Source organism: Colius striatus, chromosome 15, assembly GCF_028858725.1.
Source record: "Colius striatus isolate bColStr4 chromosome 15, bColStr4.1.hap1, whole genome shotgun sequence".
Lineage (NCBI taxonomy): Eukaryota > Metazoa > Chordata > Aves > Coliiformes > Coliidae > Colius > Colius striatus.
Genome location: NC_084773.1, coordinates 12,514,682 through 12,530,296, shown reverse-complemented (window position 1 = coordinate 12,530,296; position 15,615 = coordinate 12,514,682). Strand labels below are relative to the sequence as shown.

The following is a 15,615-nucleotide window of genomic DNA, read 5'->3' as shown; positions in this document are numbered from 1 at the left end:
GAACACCAATTTACCCATTAGAATGTCAAACCACATAGCACAACAGCAGCTCAGTGCACCAGCTTACTCCTGAATCAAGGAGAATGCCTCCACCACTGGCTTAGCTCCCAACATCACACACACAGAGACCCGTCATTAATGCAACACTCATTGATTTCTGCATTTAATACACAGGGCAAAACACAGGACTCCTGTGACCTCCGTTCAAAAAGTGAGACCAGAAATGAGCAGTGTTCCACCTTACACAGAATAAAGCCCTTGTTAAATAAAATACTGACCCCGCTGTTTTACAACACTAGGGATTGCAGCCTCTTTCTTTGTAACTACCGCAGCAGTCCAGATATTCTCTCAGGACTACTCCTGTTCCAGCCTGCTGCCCTGAGATAAAGCAGCAGTCACAGAAAGTTTAGATTTGAGAAAAGAAAGGTCTCAAATTGCACTGATGTAACAGAAAACACACCTGCTTAGGGGGCCCAAACACTTGCCACATACTGTTGAAAAGGAATGTGTTCAAGGTGGAAAATGAGATCTCCAGAACAGGGCTTAACCACTTTGGTTTCATCAGATAGTAAAATCAGGGCTGAGGGGAAAAAGGTGAACATCTGGCCTTCCAGAAGTTAAAGATGTTGTGTTGATCAGAAAGGCACCTTCGAACATTTTTTAACTGTTTCTGGAAAAAGTGTTGAATGGATTGAAGAGGGCAGACAAGTTATCATCCCCCAAGTTAATAATTCAAATGCATTTGTAAGTTACCAAACCAGATTTAATTATTAAGCAACTTTGCTTTCTGTAGAAGACAGTTATTGCTACCTCTGAGGCTGAAGCTTCAGGAACAAAATTATACTGACTTGTAATGCTATTATTTTTTAAACACTACCTGGCATCAGCCATTATTTACGGCTGCACCATTCACTACCAGCCCTTTAAGCCCTAACACAAAGCTACCCCTGAAGACAAATCACTTGCCAATTCTTTAGCTGATTAAAAAGTTATCTTGAGCTTCTCAAATAATACAATTCCTGAATAACTTCTCTTTTTCTGCCTTGCAAAGCTCTCAGCATCCTTTGAAAACAGCCTCTCAGCATCCTTTGAAAACAGCATCCACACCAAACCTGCACAGGGTACTCCACTTACTATACCCCCAGGCATAGGGTGAGGAATGGTCCTTACAACACCGCCGTAGACAGGGCTTCCCGGCCCCGCCGCTCCCCTCCAAGCGCTGCCAAGGTCGCCATGGACTCTCCCGGTCCCGCTAACGGGCAACTCCGCTTCACGCTACCCGGCCGGCAGAAGGGCTCGCCAGCCCCACCGCCCACTCCTCGCCGGTGCACGGTACCACGGCGACCGCGGCCCTCCCCTCCGCAACGCCTGGCCGCCCCAGCCCCCTCATTGATGCGAAGGGGTTGCTCTGCTCACCGGCGCCCCACCATCCCGCCCTCGCCCGGCCGCGCCGCTCCTGAGGGGCCGCGCCCATCCCCCCACGCGGAGACAAAGCGCGGCCCCCGGGCGGCACCTGCCGCCGGCCGCTGACCCCCGGCAACGCGCCGCCAGCGCCCCTCCGGGCCAGGCGCGGCGGCGGCAGCCCGCGCCCCGTCCCTACCCCCTCAGGCGCGTCGCCGCTCACCTGCCGCGACGGCCGCCCTGCCCCGCTCCGCTCCGTTCCCCGCCGCGCCGCCGCCGAGGAGCGCTGCCCGCACCGAGCCGCGGAGCCCCTGCCCCGGCCTCGCTCCTCCAATCGCAGCCCGCCGCCCCTCACAGGCCGCGCCTTCGCGGCCGCCCCGCCCCGCCGGGCCTTAGCGGAGGCCGGCGGCCCCCCACGCTCGCGGCCAACGGCGAGATGCCATTGGCTGCGGCCGGCGGGGCGGGGCGGAGCCCGCGGCCCCCGGGGCGCCGCGGCCGCCTCCCCTCAGCCGCGCGCACGGGGCGGCCGCCGCCGCGGGACACGGTGCCGCTCCCGGCCCGCGCTCTCCTGGCTCAAAGCGGCCGCAGCTCCAGCGCCTGGCGAACAAGGGGCCTCTGCGTTTCACCGCTCTCACTCCCGAGTCGCTGCCGGGCGAGGCCTGGCGTAGGACCCGGCCGCGACGGAGGTTCTGGATGTTACCGACAAAACCAGCCGTGGCTGCCAGCCGGTGCGCGGGCCAAATTCCTATTGCAGAGGTGTTTGCAAGGAGAGCTGGACTTCAAACTGTATATTCTGGAAGAAAGCACAGCCTTTCTCTGCTCCCTGTACTCCGAAGCAATGCAACTTTGGTGTTGGGTTCTGCCTGCAGCCAAGAGGTGTGAGCGAGTAGGAATCGCCAGCAAGGGAATAAAATCTGATAGCAAAACCAGTTTCTACTTACTTGGGAATCATCCCATTCAGACATGGCCTTGAGTGGCTGAGACACACCACAGCTCCCATTTGCAGATGTGGGAACCAGGACATTAGCAAGACTCAGAAGTGTGACAAAAGCATTGTTACCTCTAGTTACAAAGCAGCAAATAACATACTATTCCAGCTGAAATGGAGACAGAACCACCATAAAGCAAAAGCACCTGAAGTGATATCTGTAATATAAACTGCTGGATTTGTGATTTTTAGTTGTGTGAAGCTGGAAGCTCCAGCCATGAGAAGAGCAGAGGCTGGTGCTCTGTGCAAGAGACAGAGGCATTTCTTGCCCTCAAGAACTGACTGCATGAAATTTGTCTGTCTGAGTCAGAGGCAAGGTCTGTAAGTAACAGCCCTGCAGAGGAACAGAATTAATGCTCCTATTTTTCTCACTCAGTGTAACTTCTGTGTTGCCTAGGTGTGCTGGGCTCTGTTGTGGTGTTGATCAAACATGCAGCTAGTCTAACAACTGGCTTGCTATACACACAGTGACTGAGTATATGCACTGAATACAACAACACAGCCCAGTGGCCATTTGCCTGCTGAGCTGACTGCCACATGTCTGGAACTGCCAGGCAAAAGATGGAAGTTATGCTTTAACAACCCAATGCAAATTCTGTGTGGAAGAAGAGGACCTGTCTGAGAACAGGCTGTAGGTTAAAGCAAATTGAGCAAGAGGAAACAGGTACTGGCCTGGGTTATGCAAAGCACAGATTTGCTGTGTATCGGGGTCACCCATCACTTTTCCTTTTTGGCTAGATGCAGCTACAGACCTCCACTCAACACAAAGCTGCTCTGAAAGCCTGAATTGGACTTCCCTCCCACATGCATTTCTGACATTTCAGAGGAACAAAATTGGTACAAATCCCATGTCCAGAAGTGTTATTAAACATCAAGTCTCTTTGTTATAATCCATTAGCCTCTCACGCTCCCACCCTCAGCCCAAAAAGTGACTTGTATGAAGAAAAAAGTATGTCCAAGTTTACAGAGGCTGAAAAGCCCCCAGGATCTCGCAAGCATGATCACAGTTCCCCAGAGGAAGGATTATTTTGGAGGCAGCTGCTGGGTGCCTCTCTAGACATTTGCTCCTTGGCACTTCATTACACTGAGGAGTCTTTGGGCCCCACTGTATGCAGAGCCCACCAGGACTCTCATGAGACAATCCTTACTCAGTCTTCTACCTATACAGACAAAACCATCCTATTATCACACTCTACCCACTGTAATCGCTGTTCAGGTTAGGACTCACTGAACAGAATATTATCATCTCACTAGTCAGAGACATTTTAACAGCACTCAACGTTGTTTCCACGGAAATCCAGTTTTGGTGACTAAGAGCATTAAAAAAACCCCAACAATTTTTCTCTGCTCCAACCCATTCCTGACTCAAAACACTTAATCCCCTTCATGCCTTTTCTCCAGAGCCAGTCTCAACCTGCAGCCCCTTCTGTCTGGCCAAAAAAAACACAACATCTGCAAACTTCACTTAAAAAGCAGCAAAAAGCCCCATGAGAGCAGAATACAAAAGAACAGCTTTTCCTTCTGTCCCAAGGCACAGTGAGCTGGGAGCAGGGTCTGCCCTGGAGGCAGAGCAGGAAGAGCTTCTGTGCACTTGAAGGGTGTTACAGTAACCCCTCCTACCCCTGTTACTGTACTTGGAGGCCTCTGGAGTGACAAGGATATGGAAAAACCACCATGGGGTTACACACTTTCTCTTCAGGGAGCAGTTCTGGTTGGTCTGCAGAAAAACCTTTTGCTGTTTTTAAAAATAGAGAAAAAGCTCAAACATTGCACAGCTGAAAACAGCATCACAAAAATAACAAGCAAATTGAGGAAGAAATTTAAACAGTTTTTGATTTCCATTTGTTCAGAAGCTTTCAAAAAATAAATATATTTAAATCCACAAAGGATCCTTTTCTACAGAAGCCCTTGTTAACGTCTGGTTCTAAGCAGGTTAGCTAAGTTTCTTACGTAAATATTATGATAATCACAAGGCTAGCAGCTGCTTACGCTCCTTTTGATTTCCTTCTTACTCTTCCTTCCCTCCAAGCAGGGGATGAGACAGGTTAAGAAAGTTACCAGGGATCCCTAAATACTGTCTATGGCTTCTGGGAATAAACTACATTTGGAGCAGTAATTCAGGGTCCAACAGAAGGTGGACTCTTTATCTACCCTACTTTATATCTGACTACTTCTTTAAAGTTTTCAGTTTGTCAGAACACTTAGAAACAGGATTAAGGTCTTCATTACCCTCTTTGGGTACCTATAACTTTGCTAGCAGTGCTCTGTTGATGTTTAAGCACATGGTTTTGAAGATGCCTTGCAGATCAGGTAGCTTGAACAATGCCCACCACCCCAAAACCTGCAGGACCAGAGTAACGGACCCTCAAGAGCACACACCTACTTACACAGGTTTACTTTTCTCTCTCCAGAGCACAGCAAAACTATATTGGGACATTTAAGACAGAGTTCTTGTAGCTCTGTAGCCTAAGTATTGACACAAGGCATGTCCAATGTCACCATGAACAAGTTTTCTGGTGTCACAGGTAAGGGCTGTAGCCACACAGATTGTCACAACTATGTCAGTGAGAAGCAAGAATTAGATGTACTTGAAACAGATTACATGCACCAAACTAATACAGGGGGCTGGGTGATCAGGTCACTGAATCAACACAGATAATGCAGTGGTGTTTTTTAAACATTTCATGAGCAACAGGGAAGTTTCTGAGAGCACATAATATGACCATATTTAATTAGAATAATCTTTAAAGGGTCAGCTTGCTTCAGGCAAACTCATAGAAAGGCTGGTGTAGGCTGCAGCCATTGAAAGGCTTACAGATGTGTGCAAAGGTTTATTAAAACCAGCCTTTAAAAAAGCCTTCCATATAATTTCAAAGCTGGTTGAGAAGTCACCTTACAAATTTGCTTCTGAAAAATGATTCCTAAGGCGATACCTTCAGGGTCATCCATTATTTCAGCTGCGCACACACACACTCCCTCTCTCCTGGTGCCTAACACCACACCCATAGTAAACTCAGCTATTATTTTCTCAATATGCCACTTTCCCATTCTGCTCTAACTTGCACTGTAGGATAACCTGCATTAGGATGACTAGGACATCAAGCTGTCCATAAACTCTCACACTTAATTAAAAGAATAAATACAAAAAAATAGCAGTTCTTAGAACAAATGTTTGAAAACTCTTGACTGAATCCATCCTGTTCCAAGACAGGATCTATGTCTGTATCAAACCTTTATCTAAACTGCTCTTAAAAACTTCTCCCGAGGCAAGCTCCAAAACCTTGCCACAACCATAATTATCTGAAGGCCTAATTCTCCTTAAAAATACAAATTGTAACCCAGTTGTTTTTTGTTGTATTTTAGCACATACCATCTTGGATTTTCCACCAATTGTCAAACACCAGAAATCACACTTCTCCACGTGTTATGAGGAAAGTCACGAATATAATGCACTAGCAGAACCCTGGCAGTAAAATATAGTTCTAAATATATTCTAGACAAACCCAGCATTGTCTCCCTTTTCCTAGCTCATGAACCTCACTCCTACTCCAAATCTCAGTCCAGTTTCTGAAGTAAACAGGACATCTCTACCACTCCCAAGCTTCAGAAAGAGGGAAGTATTTTTTTAGAACATATTCTGTGAAATAAACTGTCTTTTCCATATAAATACTTAAATGAAATCACCAGGAACACCTGCAGCTTCTGACCAGAATCTTCGAATGTTGCAACATTGAAAACTCAAGTGTTAATAAATAAATATATATATCCTGACCCTGACAGTACACATAATTGCTTTTGTACTGCATTCATAAACAACATTTGCTATTTCTTTCATGAGTGGAAGGAACTCTTCTCTTCAGAAAGCACCTACTGTTAGATGTCTGCAGTGACCTCATGAGCAGTTATTTCCACTGCCACTGGGCTGTTTGCTTTTGAGTTACTAGTGGTTTCATACGGAGCAGAGAGAACTCAAAATAGCTTAGCATGGGCCAATCTCAGGCCAATGCCAGCCATTTCTCTACAGTTAACATCTATTAAAGGGCTCCTGTTGCTCTTCCTAGGTTCCCTCTTTAACTTAGTTTCTGTGTTTTGACTGATAGTGGAACTAACTTGGAGCAGTGCTGGCTTTCTCTGACATACACACAACGCACAGGTCACTCTCTGGCTTCACTAGACCTGTACAAACTATCACAATTACCACTCCTCTCCAAGCTGGTGAGCTGTGGGACACAGCTGGCTGAGCCCTACCCACGGAGGACTTCACTCACAGAAAGAATTTTAGTCTTGAAAAGCATTAGCAAGCAGAACTGTCTTGTTGAGGGAAGCTTCAGCTGAGAGACCTCATTCCAAAAGTGAAACTCAATTGTCTGTTATAAACTTTGTTTAGGTAGGGATGCAAAGGAACTTTTTTAAAAAAAAACCCCTAAAATATCAAAACACTATTCATTTGGCCACAGCTGAATCATCAGAAAATCTACATCTAGGTGTCACTGTGCATGATGTAAATTACTGTCAGCATTGCAAATGTACCGGCACTAACATGAGTCCTCAGATAAACATCTCTGTAGAACCCTGTGGGTTTTGTTCAAACTTCAGTCCTTGCTGCCTGTATTACCATGACAAAGATTTAGCACATGGTACTGAACAGATTATGCATACAGTCTATGTTACAGCGTCTTCCTGGCCATTGCCTTCAGCCAGCTCAGGTGCAGCATTCACCACTGCTGCCACACCTACGGGCTTTGGGGTACACATACGGCACAGCACCAAACTGCATGTTTAGATCATTGCCACAATGGAGGAATGATTAATCCAGGATTGAGGGAACAGACAAATCTGCTTTCCTAATTATTATATAGACACAGTTAATTACAAGGTTTGTTTCCTAATTGAAATTATTCTGCTGTCACTTTGCAGATGAGGATTTAGCAAGGAAGAGAACCACAGTCATCACTCGCAACAGCGAGCTCTGTCAGCTGTACAATGCTGCACACAGAATCTACTCCTGAATCTTCCAAACCCCCTACAATGGATGAGATCTAGTTATTTTCATTTTGATACATATCACATCATCTAGCTCTTCTCAAATTTCAGGCTGTGTATTTCAAACAGTCACTTATGACAGATTTAGTTGCCCCTGTTCTCATTGACTGACCATTTCTTCCTCTGACTCCAAGTAATGTTAAAACTACTTACTATCACACCTTCTTTAAATGGGTAAAAAGATCTCTTTAGAGCAATAAAGAACCATTGGGTTTGTATTGCCTCATTTATTGTATACAAGTTTAACCTCAGATCTTTACTCATTTTTGATGCCATCAAGTACAATCCAGTGAGTATTGCCTTGACTTTAAAGTTTCATTGCCTAACACATGCAGCATTTTAAAACCATGCTCATGTATACACAATCCACGCTTTTCAGTGATGCTGAGTATCTAAAATTCAGATACTTACATAATAAGGGGAGCCTAAACTGAACAAAACAAAAAAACCCAAACCAAACCAGACCAAACTTCTCAAGGACTAGTGTCAGCAAATTACAAATAGAAAAATTGTATTATCCTTTCCCCTTTAATTACATACTTGTTTCTAATCTTCAAGTTCTTGCAAGAAGTATAATCTCTAAAAATACTTGCAAAATGAGAAAATGAAATATTCTGGATTTTAAAAATTATATTGATCTATATGTATAGTTCTTGATGCAGCTAAGTGTGTGAGAATTTTAATCCCAGTTCTCAAGCCATCAGATCAAACAGCTCCTCTGACAAATGCTTGTTACTCACTTTACACTTTAAAACATCAATATATAAATCAGCAAAAGCCCTTCCCAAAACCACCTTTTCCATACCTCATCACCCTTACAAGTAGTGACTCACCACAGATCTTTCCTAAGATTGTTTGTTTATCCGGTCACGTTATAATAGTACCTAACGATACGAAATTACGTTGGTGCTTCATGGAGCAAGTGTCCCTGTCCCAAAGATCCTAAAGTCTTAGGAGCTTATAATCAAAACTTCAGACTGTTGTAATACGGTTACTAGGCAAAAGAAACCAGCAAGAGCTGCTAGAAATAAATCCCTCCATATCAGTCTGTATACTAAACACAACTCAGCCATTCTGAAATGCTCACACAAAGGCAAAGGTCTCAGCAAAGGCTGTGCAGAAGTGCTCACAGATCAGGACTGCCACCTCAGATTTGCTTATCTGCTACCATCACAGGGAGAAAACTATTTCTTATCACAATGATACCAACAACCTTGTGTGAGGCCACACACAGGTACTGATGTTTAGCTGTTTAGACAAGCATTTTTTCCTCAATCAGCCACTCTTCCTCCTTCCAGGAAAGGCAGGCAGCTCGACCTTTCACTTTTTTCCCAAATATTATTTTGGAGTCGTTTGTACCCTGCCATTCCCACTAATGTACCAGGTTAAAGGCACCTGCTGTAGAGCAGTATTGCAATTTCCAGACAAGCCGAAGTTGAAAAAAGAATAAAAACCAGAGAAAGTTCCCACGAGATACTAGTAAGGATAAGAAAGCGATTGCTCCATAGATGATTAAACCACAAAATACCTAGGCAGTGATGGGTTAAGGAGTCCATAGAGAAAGAATAATTAGCTTGCACTGGCAGAACAAACTTAGCATACTGAAAACATCTCTGTGCCTGAGCCCTTTTCTTGGCCAGTAAGCCTTTAAGGACACTGAGCTGTTAGTAACAAAGACTCGAAGCTCCAGAAATGTTTTTGGATACTTCATGACAAACTGCCTTAGCAACAATTTACCAAATGTATCTTAAATAATTTTAAGTGCATCATGTGGCATCATTGTACCCAGGTAACTTCAATCCTCAATCACTGGTAACATTCAATCCTGGCCCCTGCTGTTTGTCATCTTGCAAGTCACCACATTCTACCTAGAATTTAAACAAAAACCCAAACCAAACCACACCATGAACTTCTGGGAAAATATTTCTATCTGGTAAAATGACTCCTCATGTTTTGTATATAGACAAACTGCAAAACTATGAAGAAATCAGGGCAAAATGATACAGGATTACACATGAAGCATTTTGATCAATAAGAGATTACAGGAATCAATGTGAACAGAAAATCACAAATACATCTCCAAAATGAAAGTGGCTGCTTAGCACAATATACAAGACTAGACAGCAAAGGAGTGAAACAGTGAATGAAATCAATGATGGAATTTCCTTTGCTTGAGGAGTTAAAAACCATGATGCATGACAAAGACTGTTAACACAGAGCCTGCAGCAGCAGATGAACTAAGTCTTTACAAGTTTTTCAGAAGTACAGGAGAAAGCATAATGAGAAATGCTAGCACAGCTTCATTTGGACTTGTACTCTATGTACTTAGAGTGCAAGTTTACTTTTATTAATCTAGTAAATTGTGGCAATTAATTAGAGATCAGTTCCCTTTCAGTATAATATAGAGCACTGGCAGAGTAAGAGCAAACATGGCACATGTCAATGCAGTGCTGTAAATAGAATTTCTCTTGATTTGGGTTTCGAGTCTTCGCTCGGTATCACACAACTCTAAAATGACATCTCTCAGGGCAGAAGCTTGATTCTTACCCTCCACTGAAGATCGTGGTGTCACTCCTGTAGGTCTAGAATGGACTGCAACTTTAATGCTCTGCATCTCAGAAATCAGCTGTGCTATACTTTCCTGCAGATTGTTAAACTGCTGTTGTAAACTCCCTAGACATGAACTGACTTGTTTAGTGTAGTTGAGCTGTTCGTTTAAAGGAATTAAAAGAGAATCTATTTTTATGGAGTCATTCCTGTCTTCTCTAGTTAACAAAGCACCTTCTTTTGTTTCCTGTGATGTCCTTGTTTGCAGCACACTTTTCAGGTCTGCTATGACCTCACTGAGATCCTTCTGCTGTAAGTAATGGCTGGAGGCCTGTTCTTTGATGGCTTCCTGTAAATTTATTGGGCCCTTCTGTGCTTCGAGTACCAAGACTTTCAATTCTTGCAGCCTTACTCGGTTAACATAGGTGGAACCAAGAACACCTATAATGGCTCCCAGTACAGAACCAATAATAGACCAGTTCTTTGTTTTTTCAGCTCTTGTCCGCTCCTTCTCATGGCTTTCCCGTACAGCTGCAGAGAAGAGAGAGAATTTTTCTCTCTCAGATTCTTCTGCATTTAAATACGCAGATCGGTACCTCTTCTCTTCCTGCAAGAAACACAGTGATTTGAAGGAGATGGTACAATGTGAAGCTATAGAGACTATAGTAAAAAAACCAAACAATTCAACAAACAAAAAGCCTCCAAAACCCCAGGACACGTGAAGGAATGGAAATTAAGAATATCCATTAGCTCTGCTTCAGAAACTTTCCTTTTACTGTGGGATTTTCTTTATTAATCCTACTTAAGTCAATGAGACATCATTTTAAGCCAGAACTGAGAAATGGAAAAGATCATCAGGAATAACAGCTGAAGATCCTCTACTCAAGAACCTGTCACGTACTGATGATAGAAAAGGAGTATCAGTGGGCAATGTCCTTCTCTACCCATAATGTGCACTCTTTCTGCCCTGCTTTCTTCTCCAAACACTACCTTTATCACACTTCTCCTTCTCAGTCCTAAAATCTCCTAAGTGGAAACTGAAAATAGGACTGGAAAGGATGCCTTGCATTGGTTCATCTCATGAACATAGACTCTTCTTATTCCTCTGCATTCTTCTTCTTACTTTCTTCAGACAAACATCTTCCCTTTCTCCCTTTGTCTCCCAGAATGATCCTCATTCTTGCAAGCATGCATTTTCTTTGTGAGACAGCATCACCACCTTACAGACAGCACTGACTTGAGTTCTACTTTTCCTCATAGTCACACAGACTTAAGTTCCTTAAGTCTCCATTAAGTTCCTTAAGTCTCATCCACACCGTCCTGATTCCTTATTTAGACAACTACAGCTCTCTAGTTCTTTCCTGATGATCCAGGATCCACTGATCCAGGAGCTCAGTTCAAGCTCAGGCATGCATACCCACTCCTTGTCTGAACTTTGCCACAGCTATATCTGCTTCTAGGCCTGTTTCCTGCTGCTCCTGCAGTTTCATGTGGATTTCCTGGACTGACTTTAGCTGATACCTTGTCTTTATCTCTAGTTGATGGACTGTCCCAGCCCTGCTTGCTTATCCAGCTGAGGTACTGCAGGACTGTGTCACGAGGGTGAGGATACTGGCCCAGCCGGTGCTGTGGTCAGTCTCATCTTCTTGCTTGCTTTTCGACACAGAGCAGCCTTGTTCTCACTGCTCTCTGACAAAAGCTGTACTGAATGGCCTGTGAGTCACAGCCATACAAGCAGCTGAGACTTCACATGGATTAACAACCAAAAAAAGGGCTTCTCTCAGCACATGGAAGGTTAATTCATTGAAACCCAGCTTTTTGTTGACTACTCATTGACAGATCATCACTACAACAATTAATTCTCTAGGCTCACTATCTTCAGCTTTCTTCTCAGAATTTACTATGCTATTTTAGCATTAACATAGACAATTCGCATAGCAAATTAAACCATTGATAATAATTCACTAAAACAAGTGTCAGAAGAAATTAAGTCAGATCACTGTACTTCAGAACTGATCTGCATCTGCAAGACCAGTCACTAGTCACGAAAGCAAAGAACACAAATTTTCATCGTATTTGCCAGCGCTCAAGAAATTACCTGCAGCAACCTGTGTTCCAGAGTAGCCAGTTCTAAATACTGGGTGTCATCCCGAGAGACCCTGTCTAAGCGGTCCCGAATTTCCTTCAGTTTCATCTGTTGGGCTTCTACATTTTCACGAGCCTCTCGCACTATCCCTCGAGCTATCATAAAGACATTTTCAGCCTGAGAAGAAACAGTGTTTATTTCAGAGACTTGTTTACCTCACAGATTTAAATTGCTAATTCTTTGGATTTTGGGGAGGAAAAACAACCCCAAATCAAATCAACATGACAAAACTAACAAGACTTCATTTCAATCTGAGGGATAAGTCATTTACTAATATCATGGACTAGTACAAAGTCACAGAGCACGCGGAGTCAGTTAAAAAAGAAAGCAACCCACGGTTGTCCTTGGAGAATCTTTTTTGCCTCACAGACAATGTTTATACTTTATACAGCTCAACTCATTAGTTTTCAGGTTCTATGCTATCTCTGTGTTTACCTCTGTCACTTTTCCCTGAGCCTCTCGAACTTCATTAATTCCAACAAACTCTTCGTATCTGTCCCACCAGGTCTTGCACGTTGCAGATATTTTTTGTAGGGAGTTTTTTCCCATGATGGTCCCAGCTTCCGTCAGCCGATGAAAGAGCCCCATGGCCATTTCTAGCGCAGACTTGGCTTCGGGTCTCTTTGGTGCTGACGAGCAGTAAGTCCGCATTATGTGTAAATTCCTTTTCGGACTCCACTTTGTCAATGAATGGTGATACTGCAGACCACAGGACACCGAGGACACACTTGACCTGTATTTCATTGGCCCCATGTCTTGAATTTAATCATTGAATAAAAGTGCTACAAGAATGAACAAGAAAGTTGTTCAAATATGGTCTACACATGTGTATCAAAACCCATAAAATTCCAGAAAGACTACACCATCACTAGTTTCACACCATTACTTACCTAGAGAGCCTTCCACAACTTTCAACAAAGGGCAGCTCTGCCACAGATTCCTGCTTTTCTGCTGTTACTAAGTACTCCCAACATGCTTCTTGACTACCAATTCACTCACTGTGTAAACAGAGATCATACGTAGATCCAGTACCAACAGAAGTAGCTTCAGAGAAATTTAATGCTGTAGCACGGAAGTGATTGCCATGTGAAATTTTGCCTTGTACTTTCACATTTGAGTTTGATGCATCACATCACAGGGACGTAATAATTCTGTAAAAGAAAAGGAAAAAAGCTACAGAAGTGAAAAAAATATTGGTAAGAGAAGGGAATGATCAAGCCTCAAGTCTTACACTCCACAGATAGATCAAGTGTTGAAGAATGCAAAGATAATAATGTAAAGGACAGGGAGAAAACACGGAAGTGCTGAATTGAAGTAAGTATTCCATGAGACTACCTACAGAATTGAAACACAAGAAATACAAGATAAAAAATGCATCAGGTAGTGAACACACATCTAGGGCTGCATTCTAAAATAAGCATAACATTCTTGCTTACACTGCCAAGGCAGACTGCTAGTTACGATTTATGGTCTATCAATTTGTATATAAGTTCTTAATTTTCTACTTAGCACATACCTCTAAGAACCATAAACAGAAAAACTTTCAAATAAAGTTTTACATGCAGATTGAGTATGACTATTAGGTTTCTACCAATATAATATAAACCATGAGAAAGCTTGATAGTTGCTGCATAGTTTTAAAAGCTACTTTTGAACTGTTTTCTGTGTTAACTTTAGGTGGCTAATGACATCATATATGTGCAAACGCAGGCAAGATTTCCCTCTTTTAATTTCACTACTACATGAGGAGTTTTTATTCAGACTATTGTGACAATAAAGCAAAAAGAGAAAGATTTTCAGAAGAATTTCTAAATTACTGCAAAGAAAGTAATCTCAGGCTGAGCTAACAGGACCTAAGACAGGAAAACTTCATCTGAGGTAACATGCCTTGTCCCTCTCTCGCCCTCCTTTGTAAGAAAATGAGCTTCCTCTGCCTGCAGTCATTGACAAAAGTATCCTTCAAAAGGTTTACTCTCCAATTGCTACACACGCTGGGCACCGGTGGTGAGAAAAACTAGCTTTTAATGGTCTTATCTTATTTTGCAGCAGTCTCTTTGACACGGCCTAACTGTAAACCCCGAATCCCTGACACAACAGCATACACACACAGAGCTCTGTTGCTCACGCTCGAGGCGGAAAAAGTGTTTTCCACATGACTGACTTCTCCTCTGCTGGCGGCGATCCCTTGTCCCGGCACTCCGCAGACAGCACGGCGAGACTGCTCCCGTCTCCAGTAGTCCGGCGCAGGCCCGGGAAGCGGCACCGCAATCCCCTCAGCCGCAGGAGGTGACCCGCCGCGGGGCGACAGCCCTCGCCCTCCGCCTCCTCCCCACTCGGCAGCCGCCGCCGCTGCTGAGGTGCCCTCTGGGGCTAGTGGCCGCCGCCGCCCCCAACGCGGGCAGCAGCTCCTACGTGCGAGGGCACCGCACCGCTGCCTGCGGCGGAAGCGGCGGCGGCGGCGCTACGGAGGCCGCGCGGGGCCAGGCGGAAGCGGCGTCCCGGCGGCGCGAGCCCGTGTGCGCGCGGGCGCGGCGGAAGGCGGCGGGCACCATGTCGGGCCGAGAGGGTAAGGCCGGGCCCGCGGCCGCCGGCACCGCACCCCCCCCCCCCCTCACCGCGTCTCACTGTCTTCTCTGTCTTTGCAGGCGGCAAGAAGAAGCCGCTGAAGCAGCCGAAGAAGCAGTCGAAGGACCTGGACGAGGTAGGGCGGGGGGCGGACGGGCCCGGGGGGCGGCTGCGGGGGCCTGCGGCAGCGTGCCCGCCCTGCGCGGCTCTGGCCTGGGCTGGGCTTCAGCCCCTGCGTGTGGCGCGGCAAATTTCCGCCTTCAAACTACCCCTCAGCTCAGCTTTTCGTAGCAATACACGTTTTATGGAAAGTCACGTTTTACTCCGTGTCGTTCTGACGTCAAAACTCACGGCCGCGAGGCTGCCGAAGGTGATGCGCTGCTCTCCGAGGCCACGGCTTTCCGGCTGTTTTCTGCTGACAGCCCGCCTGTGTTCAGGGTGAACGCGGCAGTCAGCGCTGGCTGAGGTAGGAGTCCGGAGCCACGGAGAAGGCTGGAACCTCCTGGCCAAGGCAGCAGGCTGTGATGGGAAGTGTAACAAAGTTATATGGTCACAAGAGTGGACAAGGTACAAAACCCAGTAATTATCTAGTAGTTTACATAAATGGGGTACTAGTGACTCAGATGTTCAAGATACATAAATGTAAGGACTCAAGAGTGTGGGGTGTAAGCTGTTACTTCTGAGGATCATGGAGGAGGGATGAGATACCAGTGACTGTAAAAACACAAGTATAATGTATCTTTGAAAAAGTGCAAAAAGCATGAAATAGTGGCTTTCTAAATAAAAGAGAAATGGTAGAGAAATGACAGAACCAGATAAGTGCTGACAAGGATCCAATTTACAATAACGTAAAAATGAGTAGCCAGTATGGATTTCAGGAAAACTCTGGCAAAGGAAATTCAGTTCCCTGGTAAGGCAGTGCACT

General features: G+C 44.9%; 1 protein-coding gene across 3 annotated transcripts; it reads right to left on the bottom strand.

Annotated features, from left to right (window-relative positions):
* Positions 1 to 7,644: 7,644 nt before the first annotated feature.
* Positions 7,645 to 14,585, bottom strand: CCDC51 (coiled-coil domain containing 51). Of its 3 annotated transcripts, none has more exons than XM_062008286.1 (5): positions 14,232 to 14,585; positions 13,016 to 13,276; positions 12,561 to 12,907; positions 12,078 to 12,242; positions 7,645 to 10,586 (listed from the first exon to the last, which is right to left on the bottom strand). In XM_062008286.1, the coding sequence occupies exons 3-5, from the start codon at positions 12,876 to 12,878 to the stop codon at positions 9,813 to 9,815; spliced, it is 1,257 nt and encodes a 418-aa protein (XP_061864270.1). In that variant the 5' UTR covers positions 12,879 to 12,907; positions 13,016 to 13,276; positions 14,232 to 14,585; the 3' UTR covers positions 7,645 to 9,812. The 3 variants fall into 3 exon arrangements, with proteins under 3 accessions (XP_061864270.1, XP_061864272.1, XP_061864271.1); XM_062008288.1 differs by having other exon boundaries at positions 14,251 to 14,585; XM_062008287.1 differs by having other exon boundaries at positions 14,287 to 14,585.
* Between the last annotated feature and the right edge of the window lie 1,030 nt (positions 14,586 to 15,615).